The sequence below is a fragment of the Triticum dicoccoides genome, chromosome 6B (genome assembly GCF_002162155.2).
Source record: "Triticum dicoccoides isolate Atlit2015 ecotype Zavitan chromosome 6B, WEW_v2.0, whole genome shotgun sequence".
NCBI classification, from domain to species: Eukaryota; Viridiplantae; Streptophyta; class Magnoliopsida; order Poales; family Poaceae; genus Triticum; species Triticum dicoccoides.
Genome location: NC_041391.1, coordinates 618735591 through 618751710, shown reverse-complemented (window position 1 = coordinate 618751710; position 16120 = coordinate 618735591). Strand labels below are relative to the sequence as shown.

General features: G+C 48.6%; 1 protein-coding gene across 1 annotated transcript; it reads left to right on the top strand.

The window, feature by feature from the left end:
* The first annotated feature begins 369 nt into the window (after nucleotides 1–369).
* Nucleotides 370–2754, top strand: LOC119325338 (galactoside 2-alpha-L-fucosyltransferase-like). The gene is made up of 2 exons (XM_037599087.1): nucleotides 370–704; nucleotides 1179–2754. Exons 1-2 carry the CDS (start codon nucleotides 392–394, stop codon nucleotides 2639–2641), a joined length of 1776 nt encoding a protein of 591 aa, XP_037454984.1. The 5' UTR covers nucleotides 370–391; the 3' UTR covers nucleotides 2642–2754.
* Nucleotides 2755–16120: the final 13366 nt, after the last annotated feature.

Sequence of the window (16120 nt, the reverse complement as noted above, 5' to 3'; positions counted from 1 at the left end):
TCGTTTAGCATCAGAACTCGGCTCGTGATTAGTTGCTCTGCGTAATCACATTTGACGATGAACCGTGGACTCGCCGGTACGATCCAAAAAGTATGCACGCAAGTGCCAGTACTATCCTACATTATTCTACGATGTGATTAATTGCTCATGTCCTGTTTTCAGTACTAGCGGCGGTGCAGGACAGGCCGTAGACCGTAGCTCTTAAGATTTGACAAATCCAATGCGTTATCGATCGACTAAAACAAATCCGCGAGAAATGCGCCGCGCCTAATCCCGTGTAGGCCAGCCGCAGTTTCTTGCCTGCCCCTGCTAGCAATAGATAAAGAGTGGTTTCGCCTCGCAACGGCGTCATAAGCTTTAGTTGGTTAGCCGAGGAACACGCGCGTCGGCGATGCACCGCAAGGCCAAGGTGTTCGCGGAGGGCGTCACGGAGCAGGAGGCGTCGCCGGCGGCCGTGCTGCCGAGGACCGCCACGGCGCGCGACTTGCTGGAGGCCGAGGAGGCTCCGGACCAGTGCTCCATGACGCCGCGGAAGAAGAATAAGAAGAGGCCGATGGACGCCGGTGAGAGGCGGTGCAGGCCGGCGGTCAACCTGTTGCTCGTCGCCTTCGTCGTGGCCGTGCTGCTGGCGGTCGTCCTTCTTGTCGACGGCGTCGGCGTTCCCGCGGTCTGGATCGCCGCTGCCGGAGCCCAGCTGCGCCGAGGTAACCAAGCTTAGTTTTCTCATATCATACATACATGCATGCTTACAAGTCTCTGTACAATAGTATGTGTTTCGATCGTGGTAAACTGGTAGTTCTAATCTTAGACCATAGATTTGTCCACGCAGTCTGCTGCAGGCTACATATGCGCAGCATCGGCAGCTGTAATTGCAGCATCGTGCAAACATGGGTCACTGCTTACTCAACTGAAAGTTAGCCTACCGTTATTATGCATTGATTTTGCACGTCGGCCGTGAATGTTCACAACCTTTCTCAATGAAATTAACTGACCTCCTGCTAGCTGCTTGCACTGTTGCGCATAAGAGCATCTCCAAACCCCAGTCAACTGTTGCTTCAGTGTAGAGACTGTTTGTCTGCCCCATGCGTAAATCTGACGCCAAGACAAGTCAATACTAGCTGAAGTTGACTCTGACTGGAGCTGGACGAGCTAAACCTTCTCTTTTTACGTGCATGCAGGTTCCGGTTACGCCTGGTTACCGTACGCGAGGAACGCGCCGGACAAACTCCTCGGCGGCCTCCTGGCCGACGAAGTCGACGACAAGACATGCCGCAGCAGGCACGAGTCCTCCGCGTACCGACGGAACACGCCGCGGCGGCCTTCCCCGCACCTCGTCGCGAGGCTGCGACGGCACGAAGAGCTCCAGCGACGGTGTGGCCCCGGCAGCGACGCGTACGGCCGCGCCATCCAGCAGCTGAGCGCCGGCAGGAGCGCCGTCGACGCCGAGTGCAAGTACGTGGTCTCCGTCTGCAACCGCGGCCTCGGCAACCGCATCCTCGCCGTCGCGTCGGCGTTCCTCTACGCGCTGCTCACCGACCGCGTCCTCCTCATCGACCGGGGCAACGGCATGGACGAGCTCTTCTGCGAGCCGTTCCCCGGCGCGACGTGGCTGCTGCCCCCGGACTTCCCCGTGGCGGGCCTCGCCAACATCACCGTCGACGCCGCCGAGACCTACGGCAACATGCTCAAGAACAAGGTGCTCACGGTGGACTCCAAGGAGCCGGTGCAGGTGCCGGCGTTGGCGTACGCCTACCTTGAGCACGACTACGGCGACGGCGACAAGAGGTTCTTCTGCGACGACGACCAGCGGCTCATGTCCAGCATCCAGTGGCTGGTTGCGAGGATGGACACCTACAGCGTGCCGGGGCTGTTCCAGGTCCCGTCGTTCGCGGACGAGCTCGCCGCGCTCTTCCCGGAGCGCGACGCCGTGTTCCACCACCTCGGCCGCTACCTCTTTCACCCGGCCGACCACGTCTGGAGCCTCGTCTCGCGGTACTACCGCGCCTACCTCGCGCGTGCGGAGCAGCTGGTCGGCATCCAGCTACGCGTCTTCGACAGCGAGCAGGGCAAGTCGCCGCACATCCTGCGGCAGATCACGTCGTGCGTGTGGAAGGAGAAGCTGCTCCCGGAGGTCCTCGCCGCCGGTGAGCCGGTCATCACGCCAGTGCCCGGGGGCATGTCCAGGACCGTCCTAATCGCCTCGCTGAGGCCGTGGTTCTACGAGCGCATCAAGAGCATGTACTGGGAGCAGCCGACGGCGAGCGGCGAGGACGTGGGCGTGCACCAGCCGAGCCACGAGGAGTACCAGCAGTTCGGCCGGAGGTCGCACGACACCAAGGCGTGGGCGGAGATGTACCTGCTCAGCCTCTGCGACGTGCTCGTCACCTCCGGCTGGTCCACGTTCGGGTACGTCGCGCAGGGGCTCGCCGGCGTCACGCCGTGGGTCATGTACCGCCCGGTCAACTTCAGCGAGACGCCGGACCCGCCCTGCGGCCGCGACGTGTCCATGGAGCCCTGCTTCCACACGCCGCCCATGTACGATTGCAAGCTCAAACACACGGCGGACACCGCGAGGTCGGTGCCGCATCTCCGGCGCTGCGAGGACGTGAAATGGGGCTTGAAGCTTGTTGGCCCCAAATAGTACGTAGTACTAGGCAGTAGTTACACGGTTTCAGAGCCCAAACTCGATCACAAGTAGTAAAATCATACGTAGAATTTAAGATGGGTTTTGTTTGTGTACTCATGGTTAAAATCACTTCTCAAATCCAGACATGCAAGTATTCAGATCTTTATTATAATATATATGAAAAAAGCAACAATATTCATAAATTTCAAAACTAGCAGTTAAGATGGCTACAGAGTTAGTCTTTAACACTGTGTTCTACTACGAATTACATGGGGTTACTGGCAGCCGTTAAGCGCCAAGTCGCGCGCCGGCTGCGGATATGGCCTGTCGGCGTTGCGTGGCGGCGAACCGAGGTATGTGGTGTGTTTCAGAAGCTTCTAATGCAGTGGCTTCGTGAGTGGTGTGCAGGCTAACGGAGGTGTAGTGCGTGGCGGGTGGTGTTGGGTGGTCTCTTACCGGCAACGGCTCGGCATCTGTGAACGTCGTTTCACCATTTTGGAGGCGCCGCCGTGGAGTCCATCACTTGCACACTCCTGGATCCAGTTTTTTGGGTGAAAGCCTAAGGCTATGTCGGGCCGAGAGAGGGCGTCGCCGTCGTCGCTTTCCTCTTTGGGTGTCGCCTTGAAGACCCATGGATCCCGTTTGCGCTCTCCATGTGCTAGATGCTCACGACTTTGCTGTCGGCAGGTGCTCGACCTGCGGTGTCATGGTGTGGCGTCGAGTTTGGCAACGATGATGATGGCCAGATGGTAGGGTGTCAACATGGCTTTGGTAGCCGTTTTGTTTCCGGCGTGCTCGATAGAATTTCCTTTGTCTCGCCATGTTTTCGCGAAGTCAGAGCTACCCTGGAGGTGCGTAGGTAGCGACGATAGTAGGTGATAAATGGTTTTTGAGGAAGCTTTGGTTGGCGCAAGCTCAACCCTTTTCTCCTGTTGACGGAGCATATTCCCGTCAGATCCCTCGGTAGGGGTCCAAACGCAGCTGGATGTCATGGATCGGAGGTCACACGAGGGGTTTATCCAGGTTCAGGCCTCTAGAGTGTAATACCCTACGTCCTGCTGGTTTTGATTATTCATAAAAGGAGGGATACCTTGTGCGAGAGGTTACAATGGTGTATGATGTTGCTACCGAGAGTTCTCCAATCCGAGGATAGATGGATCAAGGCGAACCCTAGACCTTCCTTTATATATACATGAGAGGTCTAGGGTTTACATGCCGGATGCGATCTGGGGTGTCGTCGTCCACTAGTCTTGGGCGTCACGAAGGTCTTCTCGCCTCCTAGCGTTAGCACCATTCCGTCACTACAAAAAAAGATACATCTTTGACATTTTGGGCTGAACAATTTTTTTTATGTCATGCTTATGACACTTCTATGACGATACTTGTGACAAAACCCGGTATCATCATAGATGTGGTGGGCTCCTACTTCTATGACAAAAAATCATGACAGAAATGGGCTTTTCATCCTGGACGGGCCGGGGACGCACCTGCATGACATTCTTTGGGCCGTCCATGACGGGAAAAATCATGGTAGAAGCAAGGGCGAGGAAAATATCGGGGAGTTCCCGGTTACAATGGGTGGTCAGGGCCGAGCGATGCACGCAGGGATTGCATGTTTCTCTCGTACACGTGCACGCGTGGGTGCGAGGCGTTGGGCTCTAACTAAACCCGAGCGAGGCGTTCGCTTACTGAACCTGAGCGATTGCACTAGCTACGTTACTAAACCCGAGCGATCGATCCCTGGCTGTTAACTGAACCCGAGCGATCCCTTCGCTACTGCTGCTAACTGAACTTGATCGAACCTGTTGCTGCCTCTTGATGAATAGTGACTGTTGTTGGGGTTGGATGAACAGTTCCCGGTGGGGGTTGGATGAACAGGACCCCACGGTAGTCGAGGCCATTACCGCTGGATTAACAGGACCCCGATCGAGAGGAGGCCGCCACACACCCGAGCCGGCTGGGGGTGGATGAACAGGACCCCGTGGAGGGCTGGTTGAACAGGACCCCATGCGGAGGGCTGGTTGAATAGTAGCCGGTGGAGGCTGGATGAACAGGACCCTGTGGTGAATAGTAGCTGGTGGAAGCTGGAGGAAGTCGACGGTGGATGAACAGTAGCAGATGGTGGCTGGAGGAAGTCGACGATGGATGAACAGTAGCCCGTGGAGTCCCGTTGCGGTACGCCACACCCCTCCCGATGAACAGGACCCCTGTTTCGACCGTAGGCGCTCCAACGAAAGTTTGTTTCCTCCGTTTTGCGGTACACCACACCCCTCCCTATCAAAAGCACCCCGTTTTGACTATAGGCACTCAAACACAAGTCCGTTTCTTCCGTTTTACGCCAGACCCTTCCCGATGAACAGGACCCCGGTTTCGACCATACGCGGTCGAACAGAAGGCCGTTTTCCTTTGCAGTACGACAGAACCCATTCCGGCTGTTCTGTCCAAGCTGGTTGGCTCCCGATGAACAAGACGTGTTCCGACCCAGTGGCTTGAATCCCGATGAACAGGACGCGTTCCGACCGAGTGGCTTCGCTCCCGATGAACATGACATTGTTTCCTCCGTTTCGACCCAGCCAGTTAGCTGACGATGAACAGGACAACGTCGCTGCCATCCGTTGCCTTTCCATGTACACGAGTCCTGGTCGTACAAATGCGCGAGTAGGCGTTTGAGACCCCACCCGTATGTACGTACGTGGTCATATTTTTGGCATCTGGTTGTACGTACGTGTAGACAGTTTTGACTAGACTACCTGAACTGCTACCTCGGTGAAGCTGGATAGCATAAAAGGATATTGAATAAGAATTTTTCAATGAAAGACCTCGGTGAAGTTGCTTATGTATTGGGCATCAAGATCTATAAAGATAGATCTAGACGCTTAATAGGACTTTCACAAAGCACATACCTTGATAAAGTTTTTAAGAAGTTCAAAATGGATCAGTCAAAGAAAGGGTTCTTGCATGTGTTATAAGGTGTGAAGTTGAGTGAGACTCAAAGTCCAACCACTGCAGAAGATAGAGAGAAAATGAAAGGCATTCCCTATGCTTCAGTCATAGGTTCTATCATGTATGCTATGTTGTGTACGAGACCTGATGTGTGCCTTGCCATAAGTTTGCCAGGGAGGTACCAAATTAATCCAGGAGTGGATCACTGGACAGTTGTCAAGAACATCCTGAAGTACCTAAAGAGGACTAGGGATATGCTTCTCATTTATGGAGGTGACGAAGAGCTCGTCGTAAATGTTTACGTCGATGCTGTTGGGGAACGTAGTAATAATTCAAAAAAATTCCTACGTGTCACCAAGATCAATCTAGGAGATGCTAGAAACGAGCGAGAGAGGGAGTGCATCTTCATACCCTTGAAGATCGCTAAGCGGAAGCGTTACAAGAACGTGGTTGATGGAGTCGTACTCGCGGCGATTCAAATCACAGAAGATCCAATCTAGCGCCGAAAGGACGATGCCTCCGCATTCAACACACGTACAGCCCGGGGCGTCTCCTCCTTCTTGATCCAGCAAGGGGAAAGGAGAAGTTGAGGGAGAGCTTCGGCAGCACGACGACGTGGTGGTGGAGCTTGTGGTTCTCCTGCAGGGCTTCGCCAAGCACTACGGAGGAGGAGGCGGTGTTAGAGGAGGTAGGGGCTGCGCCAGGGAAGGGTCCTTGGGGGGGGCGCACCAGCCCACTAGGGGGATGGTTCCCAGCCTTGTTCAGCCCATTAAGTCCCTCGGGGCAGGTGGCCCCATCCGGTGGACCCCCGGATACCTTTCGGTGGTCCTAGTACAATACCGATAACCCCCGAAACCATTCCGGTGACTGAAACTGGACTTCCCATATATAAATCTTTACACGGACCATTTCAGAACTCCTCGTGACATCCGGGATCTCATCCGGGACTCCGAACAACCTTCGGCAACCACATACAATTTCCCATAACAACTCTAGTGTCACCGAACCTTAAGTGTGTAGACCCTACGGGTTCGGGAACCATGCAGACATGACCGAGACATCTCTCCGGCCAATAACCAACAACGGGATCTGGATACCCATGTTGGCTCCCACATGTTCCACGATGATTTCATCGGATGAACCAGATGTCGGGGATTCAATCAATACCGTATACAATTCCCTTTGTCCACCGGTATGTTACTTGCTCGAGATTCGATCGCCGGTATCCCAATACCTCGTTCAATCTCTTTATCGGCAAGTCTCTTTACTCGTTCCATAATGCATGATCCCGTGACCAACTCTTTAGTCACATTGAGATCATTATGATGATGCATTACCGAGTGGGCCCAGAGATACCTCTCCATCATACGGAGTGACAAATCCCAGTCTCAATTCGTGCCAACTCAACAGACACTTTCGGAGATACCTATAGTGCACCTTTATAGCCACCCAGTTACGTTGTGACATTTGGTACACCCAAAGCATTCCTACAGTATCCGGGAGTTGCACAATCTCATGGTCTAAGGAAATGATACTTGACATTAGAAAAGCTCTTAGCAAACGAACTACACGATCTTGTGCTATGCTTAGGATTGGGTCTTGTCCATCACATCATTCTCCTAATAATGTGATCCCATTATCAACGACATCCAGTGTCCATGGTCAGGAAACCACAACCATCTATTGATCAATGAGCTAGTCAACTAGAGGCTTACTAGGGACATATTACGGTCTATGTATTCACACATGTATTATGGTTTCCGGTCAATACAATTATAGCATGAACAATAGAGAATTATCATGAACAAGGAGATATAATAATAACCATTTTATTATTGCCTCTAGGGCATATTTCCAACAGTCAACCCACTTGCACTAGAGTCAATAATCTAGATACACTGTGATGAATCGAACACCCATAGAGTTCTGGTGTTGATCATGTTTTGCTCGTGGAAGAGGTTTAGTCAATAGATCTGTGACACTCAGATCCATATGCACTTTACAAATATCTATGTCTCCATCTTGAACATTTTCACGAATGGAGTTGAAGTGACGCTTGATATGCCTAGTCTTCTTGTGAAACCTGGGCTCCTTGGCAAGGGCAATAGCTCCAGTGTTGTCACAGAAGAGGGTCATCGGGCCCGGTGCATTGGGAATAACTCCTAGGTCAGTGATGAACTCCTTCATCCAGATTTCTTATTGTGCTGCCTCCGAGGCTGCCATGTACTCCGCTTCACATGTGGATCCCACCACCATGCTTTGCTTGCAACTGCACCAGCTGACTGCCTCACCATTCAAAATGTACACGTATCCGGTTTGTGACTTGGAGTCATCCAGATCTATGTCGAAGCTAGCATCGATGTAACCCTTTACGACAAGCTCTTCGTCACCTCCATAAACGAGAAACATATCCTTAGTCCTTTTCAGGTACTTCAGGATATTTTTGAGTGTTGTCCAGTGTTCCATGCCGGGATTACTTTGGTACCTCCCTACCAAACTCACGGCAAGGTTCACATCAGGTCTGGTACACGGCATGGCATACATAATAGACCCTATAGTTGAGGCATAGGGGATGACACTCATCTTTTCTCTATCTTCTGCCGAGGTCGGGCATTGAGCCGTGCTCAATTTCACACCTTGCAATACAAGCAAGAACCCCTTCTTGGACTGATCCATATTGAACTTCTTCAATATCTTATCAAGGTATGTGCTTTGTGAAAGACCGATCAGGCGTCTTGATCTATCACTATAGATCTTGATGCCTAATATGTAAGCAGCTTTTCCAAGGTCCTTCATTGAAAAACACTTATTCAAGTAGGCCTTTATGCTTTCCAAAAGTTCTATATCATTTCCCATCAATAGTATGTCATCCACATATAATATGAGAAATGCTACAGAGCTCCCACTCACTTTCTTGTAAACACATGCTTCTCCATAAGTCTGCATAAACCCAAACGCTTTGATCATTTTATTAAAGCGAATGTTCCAACTCTAAGATGCCTGCACCATCCCATAGATGGAGCGTTGGAGCTTGCACACCTTGTCAGCATTCACAAAACCTTCCGGTTGCATCATATACAATTCTTCCTTCAGGAAACCATTAAGGAATGCCGTTTTGATGTCAATTTGCCATATCTCATAATCGGCAACTGCTAACATGATTCAGACGAACTTCAGCTTTGCTACGGGTGAGAAGGTCTCATCGTAGCCAACCCCTTGAACTTGTCTATAACCCTTAGCGACAAGCCGAGCCTTATAGACGGTCACATTACCATCCGCGTCAGCCTTCTTCTTAAAGATCCATTTATTTTCTGTGGCTTGCCGATCATCGGCAAGTCTGTCAAAGTCCATACTTTGTTTTCATACATGGATCCTATCTCGGATTTCATGGCTTCAAGCCATTTGTTGGAATCCCGGCCCGCCATTGCTTCTTCATAGTTCGAAGGTTCACCATTGTCTAACAACATGATTTCCAGGACAGGGTTGCCATACCATTCTGGTGTGGAACGTGTCCTTGTGGACCTACGAAGTTTAGTAGTAACTTGATCTGAAATTTCATGATCATCATCATTAACTTCCTCTCTAGTCGGTGCAGGCACCACAGAAACATCTTCCTGAGCTGCGCTACTTTCCAGTTCAAGAGGTAGTACTTCATCTAGTTCTACTTTCCTCCCACTTACTTCTTTCGAGAGAAACTCTTTCTCCAGAAAGGATCCATTCTTGGCAACAAAGATCTTGCCTTCGGATCTAAGGTAGAAGGTGTACTCAATGGTTTCCTTAGGGTATCCTATGAAGATGCATTTTTCCGACTTGGGTTCGAGCTTTTCAGGTTGAAGTTTCTTGACATAAGCATCGCATCCCCAAACTTTTAGAAACGACAGCTTAGGTTTCTTCCCAAACCATAATTCATATGGTGTCGTCTCAACGGATTTATATGGCACCCTATTTAAAGTGAATGTGGCTGTCTCTAAAGCATAACCCCAGAATGATAGCGGTAAATCGGTAAGAGACATCAGAGATCGCACCATATCCAATAGAGTGCGATTACGACATTCAGACACACCATTACGCTGGTGTTCCAGGCGGTGTGAGTTGTGAAACAATTCCACATTTCCTTAAGCGCGTACCAAACTCGTGACTCAAATATTCTCCTCCATGATCTGATCGTAAGAACTTTATTTTCCTGTCACGTTGATTCTCTACCTCACTCTGAAATTCCTTGAACTTTTCAAAGGTCTCAGACTTGTGTTTCATTAAGTAGACATACCCATGTCTACTTAAGTCATCAGTGAGGGTGAGGACATAACAATAGCCACCACGAGCCTCAACGCTCATTGGACCGCACACATCAGTATGTATTATTTCCAACAAGTTGGTCACTCGCTCCATTGTTCTGGAGAACGGAGTCTTGGTCTTTTTGCCCATGAGGCATGGTTCACACGTGTCAAATGATTCATAATCAAGAGACTCCAAAAGTCCATCTACATGGAGTTTCTTCATGCGTTTGACACCAATGTAACCAAGGCGGCAGTGCCACAAGTATGTGGGACTATCATTATCAACCTTACATCTTTTGGTATTAACACTATGAATATGTCTACCATCACGTTAGAGATTCAATAAAAATAAACCACTAAACAGCAGGGCATGACTATAAAACATATCTCTCATATAAATAGAACAACCATTATTCTCGGATTTAAATGAGTAGCCATCTCGCATTAAACAAGATCCAAATACAATGTTCATGCTCAAAGTTGGTACTAAATAACAATTATTGAGGTTTAAAACTAATCCCATAGGTCGATGTAGAGGTAGCGTGCCGATGGCGATCACATCGACCTTGGAACCATTCCGACGCGCATCGTCACCTCGTCCTTCGTCAGTCTCCGCTTATTCCGCAGCTCCTGTTTTGAGTTACAAATATGAGCAATCGCACCGGTATCAAATACCCAGGAGCTACTACGAGTGCTGGTAAGGTACACATCAATAACATGTATATCACATATACCTTTGGCGTTGCCGGCCATCTTATCCGCTAAGTACTTGGGGCAGTTCCGCTTCCAGTGACCATTTCCCTTGCAATAAAAGCACTGAGTCTCGGGCTTGGGTCCATTCTTTGGCTTCTTCCCAGCAACTGATTTACCGGGCGTGGCAACTCCCTTGCTGTCCTTCTTGAAGTTCTTTTTACCCTTGCCTTTCTTGAAACTAGTGGTCTTATTCACCATCAACACTTGATGTTCCTTTTTGATTTCCACATCCGCTGATTTCAGCATTGAATATAACTCAGGAATGGACTTCTCCATCCCTTGCATATTGTAGTTCATCACAAAGCTCTTGTAGCTAGGTGGGAGCGACTGGAGGATCCTGTCAATGACCGAGTCATTTGGAAGATTAACTCCGAGCTGAGACATACGGTTGTGCAACCCAGACATAGTGAGTATATGCTCGCTGATAGAACTATTTTTTTCCATCTTACAACTGTAGAACTTGTCGGAGACTTCATATCTCTCGACCCGGGCATGAGCTTGGAAAACCATTTAAGCTCTTGGAACATCTCATATGCTCCGTGCTGCTCAAAACGCTTTTGGAGCCTCGGTTCTAAGCTGTAAAGCATGCCGCACTGAACTAGAGAGTAATCATCACTACGCGACTGCCAAGCGTTCATAACGTCTTGAGTTGCTGGGAAAATGGGTGTGTCACCTAGCGGTGCTTCAAGGACATATGCTTTCTTGACAGCTATGAGGATGATCCTCAAGTTTCAGACCCAGTCTGTATAGTTGCTACCTTCATCTTTCAGCTTGGTTTTCTCTAGGAACACGTTGAAGTTGAGGGCAACATTAGCATGGGCCATTTGATCTACAAGACATATTGTAAAGATATTTTAGACTATGTTCATGATAATTAAGTTCATATAATCAAATTATTTAATGAACTCCCACTCAGATAGACATCCCTCTAGTCATCCAAGTGATACATGATCCGAGTCAACTAGGCCGTGTCCGATCATCACGTGAGACAGACTAGTCATCATCAATGAACATCTCCATGTTGATCGCATCTACCATACGACTCATGTTCCATCTTTCGGTCTCTCGTGTTCCGAGGCCATTTCTGTACATGCTAGGCTCGTCAAGTCAACCTAAGTGTTCTGCATGTGTAAATCTGGCTTACACCCATTGTATGCGAACGTTAGAATCTATCACACCCGATCATCACATGGTGCTTCGAAACAACGAACTTTCGCAACGGTGCACGGTTAGGGGGGACACTTTCTTGAAATTTTAGTGAGGGATCATCTTAATTATGCTACCGTCGTTCTAAGCCAATAAGATGTAAACATGACAAACATCACATGCAAATCATAAAGTGACATGATATGGCCAATATCATCTTACGCCTTTGATCTCCATATTCGAGGCGCGGCATGATCACCTTCGTCACCGCATGACACCATGATCTCCATCATCCTGATCTCCATCATCGTGTCTTCATGAAGTTGTCTCGCCAACTATTACTTCTACTACTATGGCTAATGGTTAGCAATAAAGTAAAGTAATTACATGGCGTTTACATCGACACGTAGGTCATACAATAAATTAAGACAACTTCTATGGCTCCTGCCGGTTTTCATACTCATCGACATGCAAGTCGTGATTCCTATTACAACAACATGATGAATCTCATACATCACATATATCATTCATCACATCCTTTTGGCCATATCACATCACATAGCATACCCTGCAAAAACAAGTTAGACGTTCTCTAATTGTTGTTGCATGTTTTACGTGGCTGCTATGGGTTTCTTGCAAGAACGTTTCTTACCTATGCAAAAGCCACAACGGTGATATGCCAATTGCTATTTACCCTTCATAAGGACCCTTTTCATCGAATCCGATCCGACTAAAGTGGGAGAGATAGACACCCGCTAGCCACCTTATGCAACAAGTGCATGTCAGTCGGTGGAACCTGTCTCACGTAAGCGTACATGTAAGGTCGGTCTGGGCTGCTTCATCCCACAATGCCGCCGAATCAAGATAAGACTAGTAACGGTAAGAAAATTGAACAAATCATCGCCCATAACTACTTTGTGTTCTACTCGTGCATAGAATCTACGCATAGACCTAGGTCATGATGCCACTTTTGGGGAACGTAGTAATAATTCAAAAAAAACCCTTTGTGTCACCAAGATCAATCTAGGAGATGCTAGCAACGAGAGAGAGAGGGAGTGCATCTTCATACCCTTGAAGATCGCTAAGAGGAAGCGTTACAAGAACACGGTTGATGGAGTCATACTCGCGGCGATTCAAATCACAGAAGATCCGATCTAGCACCGAATGGACGGCGCCTCCGCGTTCAACACACGTACAACCCGGGGACGTCTCCTCCTTCTTGATCCAGCAAGGGGAGAGGAGAAGTTGAGGGAGAGCTCCGGCAGCCCGACGGCGTGGTGGTGGAGCTTGTGGTTCTCCTGCAGGGCTTCGCCAAGCACTACGGAGGAGGAGGAGGTGTTGGACGAGGGAGGGGCTGCGCCCTGGAAGGGTCCTTGGGGGGCGCACCAGCCCACTAGGGGGATGGTTCCCACCCTTGTTCAGCCCATTAAGTCCCTCGGGGCAGGTGGCCCCACCCGGTGGACCCTCGGACACCTTTCGGTGGTCCCCGTACAATACCGATAACCCCCCAAACCATTCCAGTGATTCAAACTGGACTTCCCATATATAAATCTTTACCTACGGACCATTCCGGAACTCCTCGTAACGTCCAGGATCTCATCTGGGACTTCTAACAACCTTCGGCAACCACATACAATTTCCCATAACAACTCTATCGTCACCGAACCTTAAGTGTGTAGACCCTACGTGTTCGGGAACCATGCAGACATGACCGAGACATCTCTCCGGACAATAACCAACAGCGGGATATGGATACCCATGTTGGCTCCCACATGTTCCACGATGATCTCATCGGATGAACCACGATGTCGGGGGTTCAATCAATCCCGTATACAATTCCCTTTGTCCACCAGTATGTTACTTGCCCGAGATTCAATCGTCAGTATCCCAATACATCGTTCAATCTCGTTACCTGCAAGTCTCTTTACTCGTTCCATAATGCATGATCCCATGACCAACTCCTTAGTCACATTGAGCTCATTATGATGATGCATTACCGAGTGGGCCCAGAGATACCTCTCCGTCATATGGAGTGACAAATCCCAGTCTCGATTCATGCCAACTCAACAGACACTTTTGAAGATACCTGTAGTGCACCTTTATAGCCACCCAGTTATGTTGTGACGTTTGGTACACCCAAAACATACCTACGGTATCCGGGATTTGCACAATCTCATGGTCTAAGGAAATGATACTTGACATTAGAAAAGCTCTTAGCAAACGAACTACACGATCTTGTGCTATGCTTAGGATTGGGTCTTGTCCATCACATCATTCTCCTAATGATGTGATCCCTTTATCAACGACATCCAATGTCCATGGTCAAGAAACCATAACCATCTATTGATCAATGAGCTAGTTAACTAGAGGCTTACTAGGGACATATTACGGTCTATGTATTCACACATGTATTACGGTTTCCGGTCAATACAATTATAGCATGAACAACAGACAATTATCATGAACAAGGAAATATAATAATAACCATTTTATTATTTCCTCTAGGGCATATTTCCAACAGATGCTAGCTTCGACACTGATCCGTATGACTCTAAGTCACAAACCGGATACATGTTTATATTGAATGGTGGAGTTGTCAGTTGGTGCAGTTCCAAGCAGAGCGTCGTGGCGGGATCTAGTGTGAAGCGGAGTACATAGCTACTTCAGAAGTAGTGCATGAAGGAGTCTGGATGAAGGAGTTCATATCCGATCAAGGTGTAATACTTAGTGCATTGGGTCCAATGAAAAATCTTTTGTGACAACACTGGAGCAATTGCCTTGGCGAAGGAATCCAGGTTTCACAAGAGAACCAAACACATCAAGAGACGTTTCAACTCCACTCGTGAAAAGGTCAAGGATGGAGACATAGAAATTTGCAAAGTACATGCAGATCTGAATGTGGCAGACCCGTTGACTAAGCCTCTTTCGCGAGCAGAACACCAAGACTCCATGGGTGTCAAATTCATCACAATGTAATCTAGATTATTGACTCTAGTGCAAGTGGGAGACTAAAAGAAATATGCCCTAGAGGTAATAATAAAGTTGTTATTTTATATTTCCTTATTCGTGATAAAGGTTTATTATTCATGCTAGAATTGTATTGATGGGAAACTTAAATACCGGTGTGAATACATACACAAATGTCGTGTCCCTAGTAAGCCTCTACTAGACTAACTCGTTGATCAAAGATGATTAAGGTTTCCTAACCATAGAAATGTGTTGTCATTTGATAATCGGATCACATCATTAGGAGAATGATGTGATGGACAAGACCCATCCGTTAGCTTAGCATATTGATCGTTCAGTTTATTGCTATTGCTTTCTTCATGTCAAATACATATTCCTACGACTATGAGACTATGCAACTCCCGAACACCAAAGGAATACCTTGTGTGCTATCAAACGAATAAAGCTACTCTATAGGTATCTTCGAAGGTGTTTGTTGAGTTGGCATAGATCGAGATTAGGATTTGTCACTCCGAGTATCGGAGAGGTATCTCTGGGCCCTCTCGGTAATACACATCATAAGAAGCCTTAGAAGCAAAGTGACTAATGAGTTAGTTACAGGGTGATGTATTACGGAACGAGTAAAGAGACTTACCAATAACGAGATTGAACTAGGTATGAAGATACTGACGATCGAATCTCGGGCAAGTAACATACCGATGGACAAAGGGAATTACGTATGTTGTCATAATGGTTCGACCGATAAAGATCTTCGTAGAATATGTAGGAACCAATATGGGCATCCAAGTTCCACTATTGGTTATTGACCAGAGAGGTGGTCATGTCTATATAGTTCTCAAACACGTATGGTCCGCACGCTTAACGTTCCTTGACGATATAGTGTTATATGAGTTATATAATTTGGCAACCAAATGTTCTTCGAAGTCTCGGATAAGATCACGGACATGACGAGGAGTCTCGAAATGGTTGAGAGGTAAGAATTGATATATAGGATGATGATATTCAGACACCGGAAGTGTTTTGAAGTGTACCGGGTGATCATTGGAGTACCGGAGGGGGTACCGGGCACCCGCGGAAGGGTGATGGGCCTATCAGGCCATTAGATGGGAGCACACCAGCCCACAAGGGGCTGGCGCGCCCCTCTTAAGGCAGCCGACCAATGGGAGAAAGGTAAGGGGGGATTTGGCCTCCCCCTTCCTTCTCTCTCCCCCTTTCCTTTCCCCCTCTGACAAATAAGGAAGGGGGCGCGACCAAGGGCAGGAGCTCAAGTTGGATTCGGTCCTACTTGGGGTGCCCCTTGGCCTCTCCCCTGTGACGCCCGGATAATCAAGCTACAGTAAACCTCTGCTAATGATGCCACGTCACCTCGATTACTGTTGCTAATCTCGCATTAGTTTGAAATCGATTC

Bases quoted from the DNA above. Each gene is read 5' to 3' on its own strand.
- LOC119325338 (XM_037599087.1), top strand. From the start codon at position 392: ATGCACCGCAAGGCCAAGGTGTTCGCGGAGGGCGTCACGGAGCAGGAG. The intron at 705-1,178 runs GTAACCAAGCTT...ACGTGCATGCAG, and splicing joins CGGAGCCCAGCTGCGCCGAG to GTTCCGGTTACGCCTGGTTA.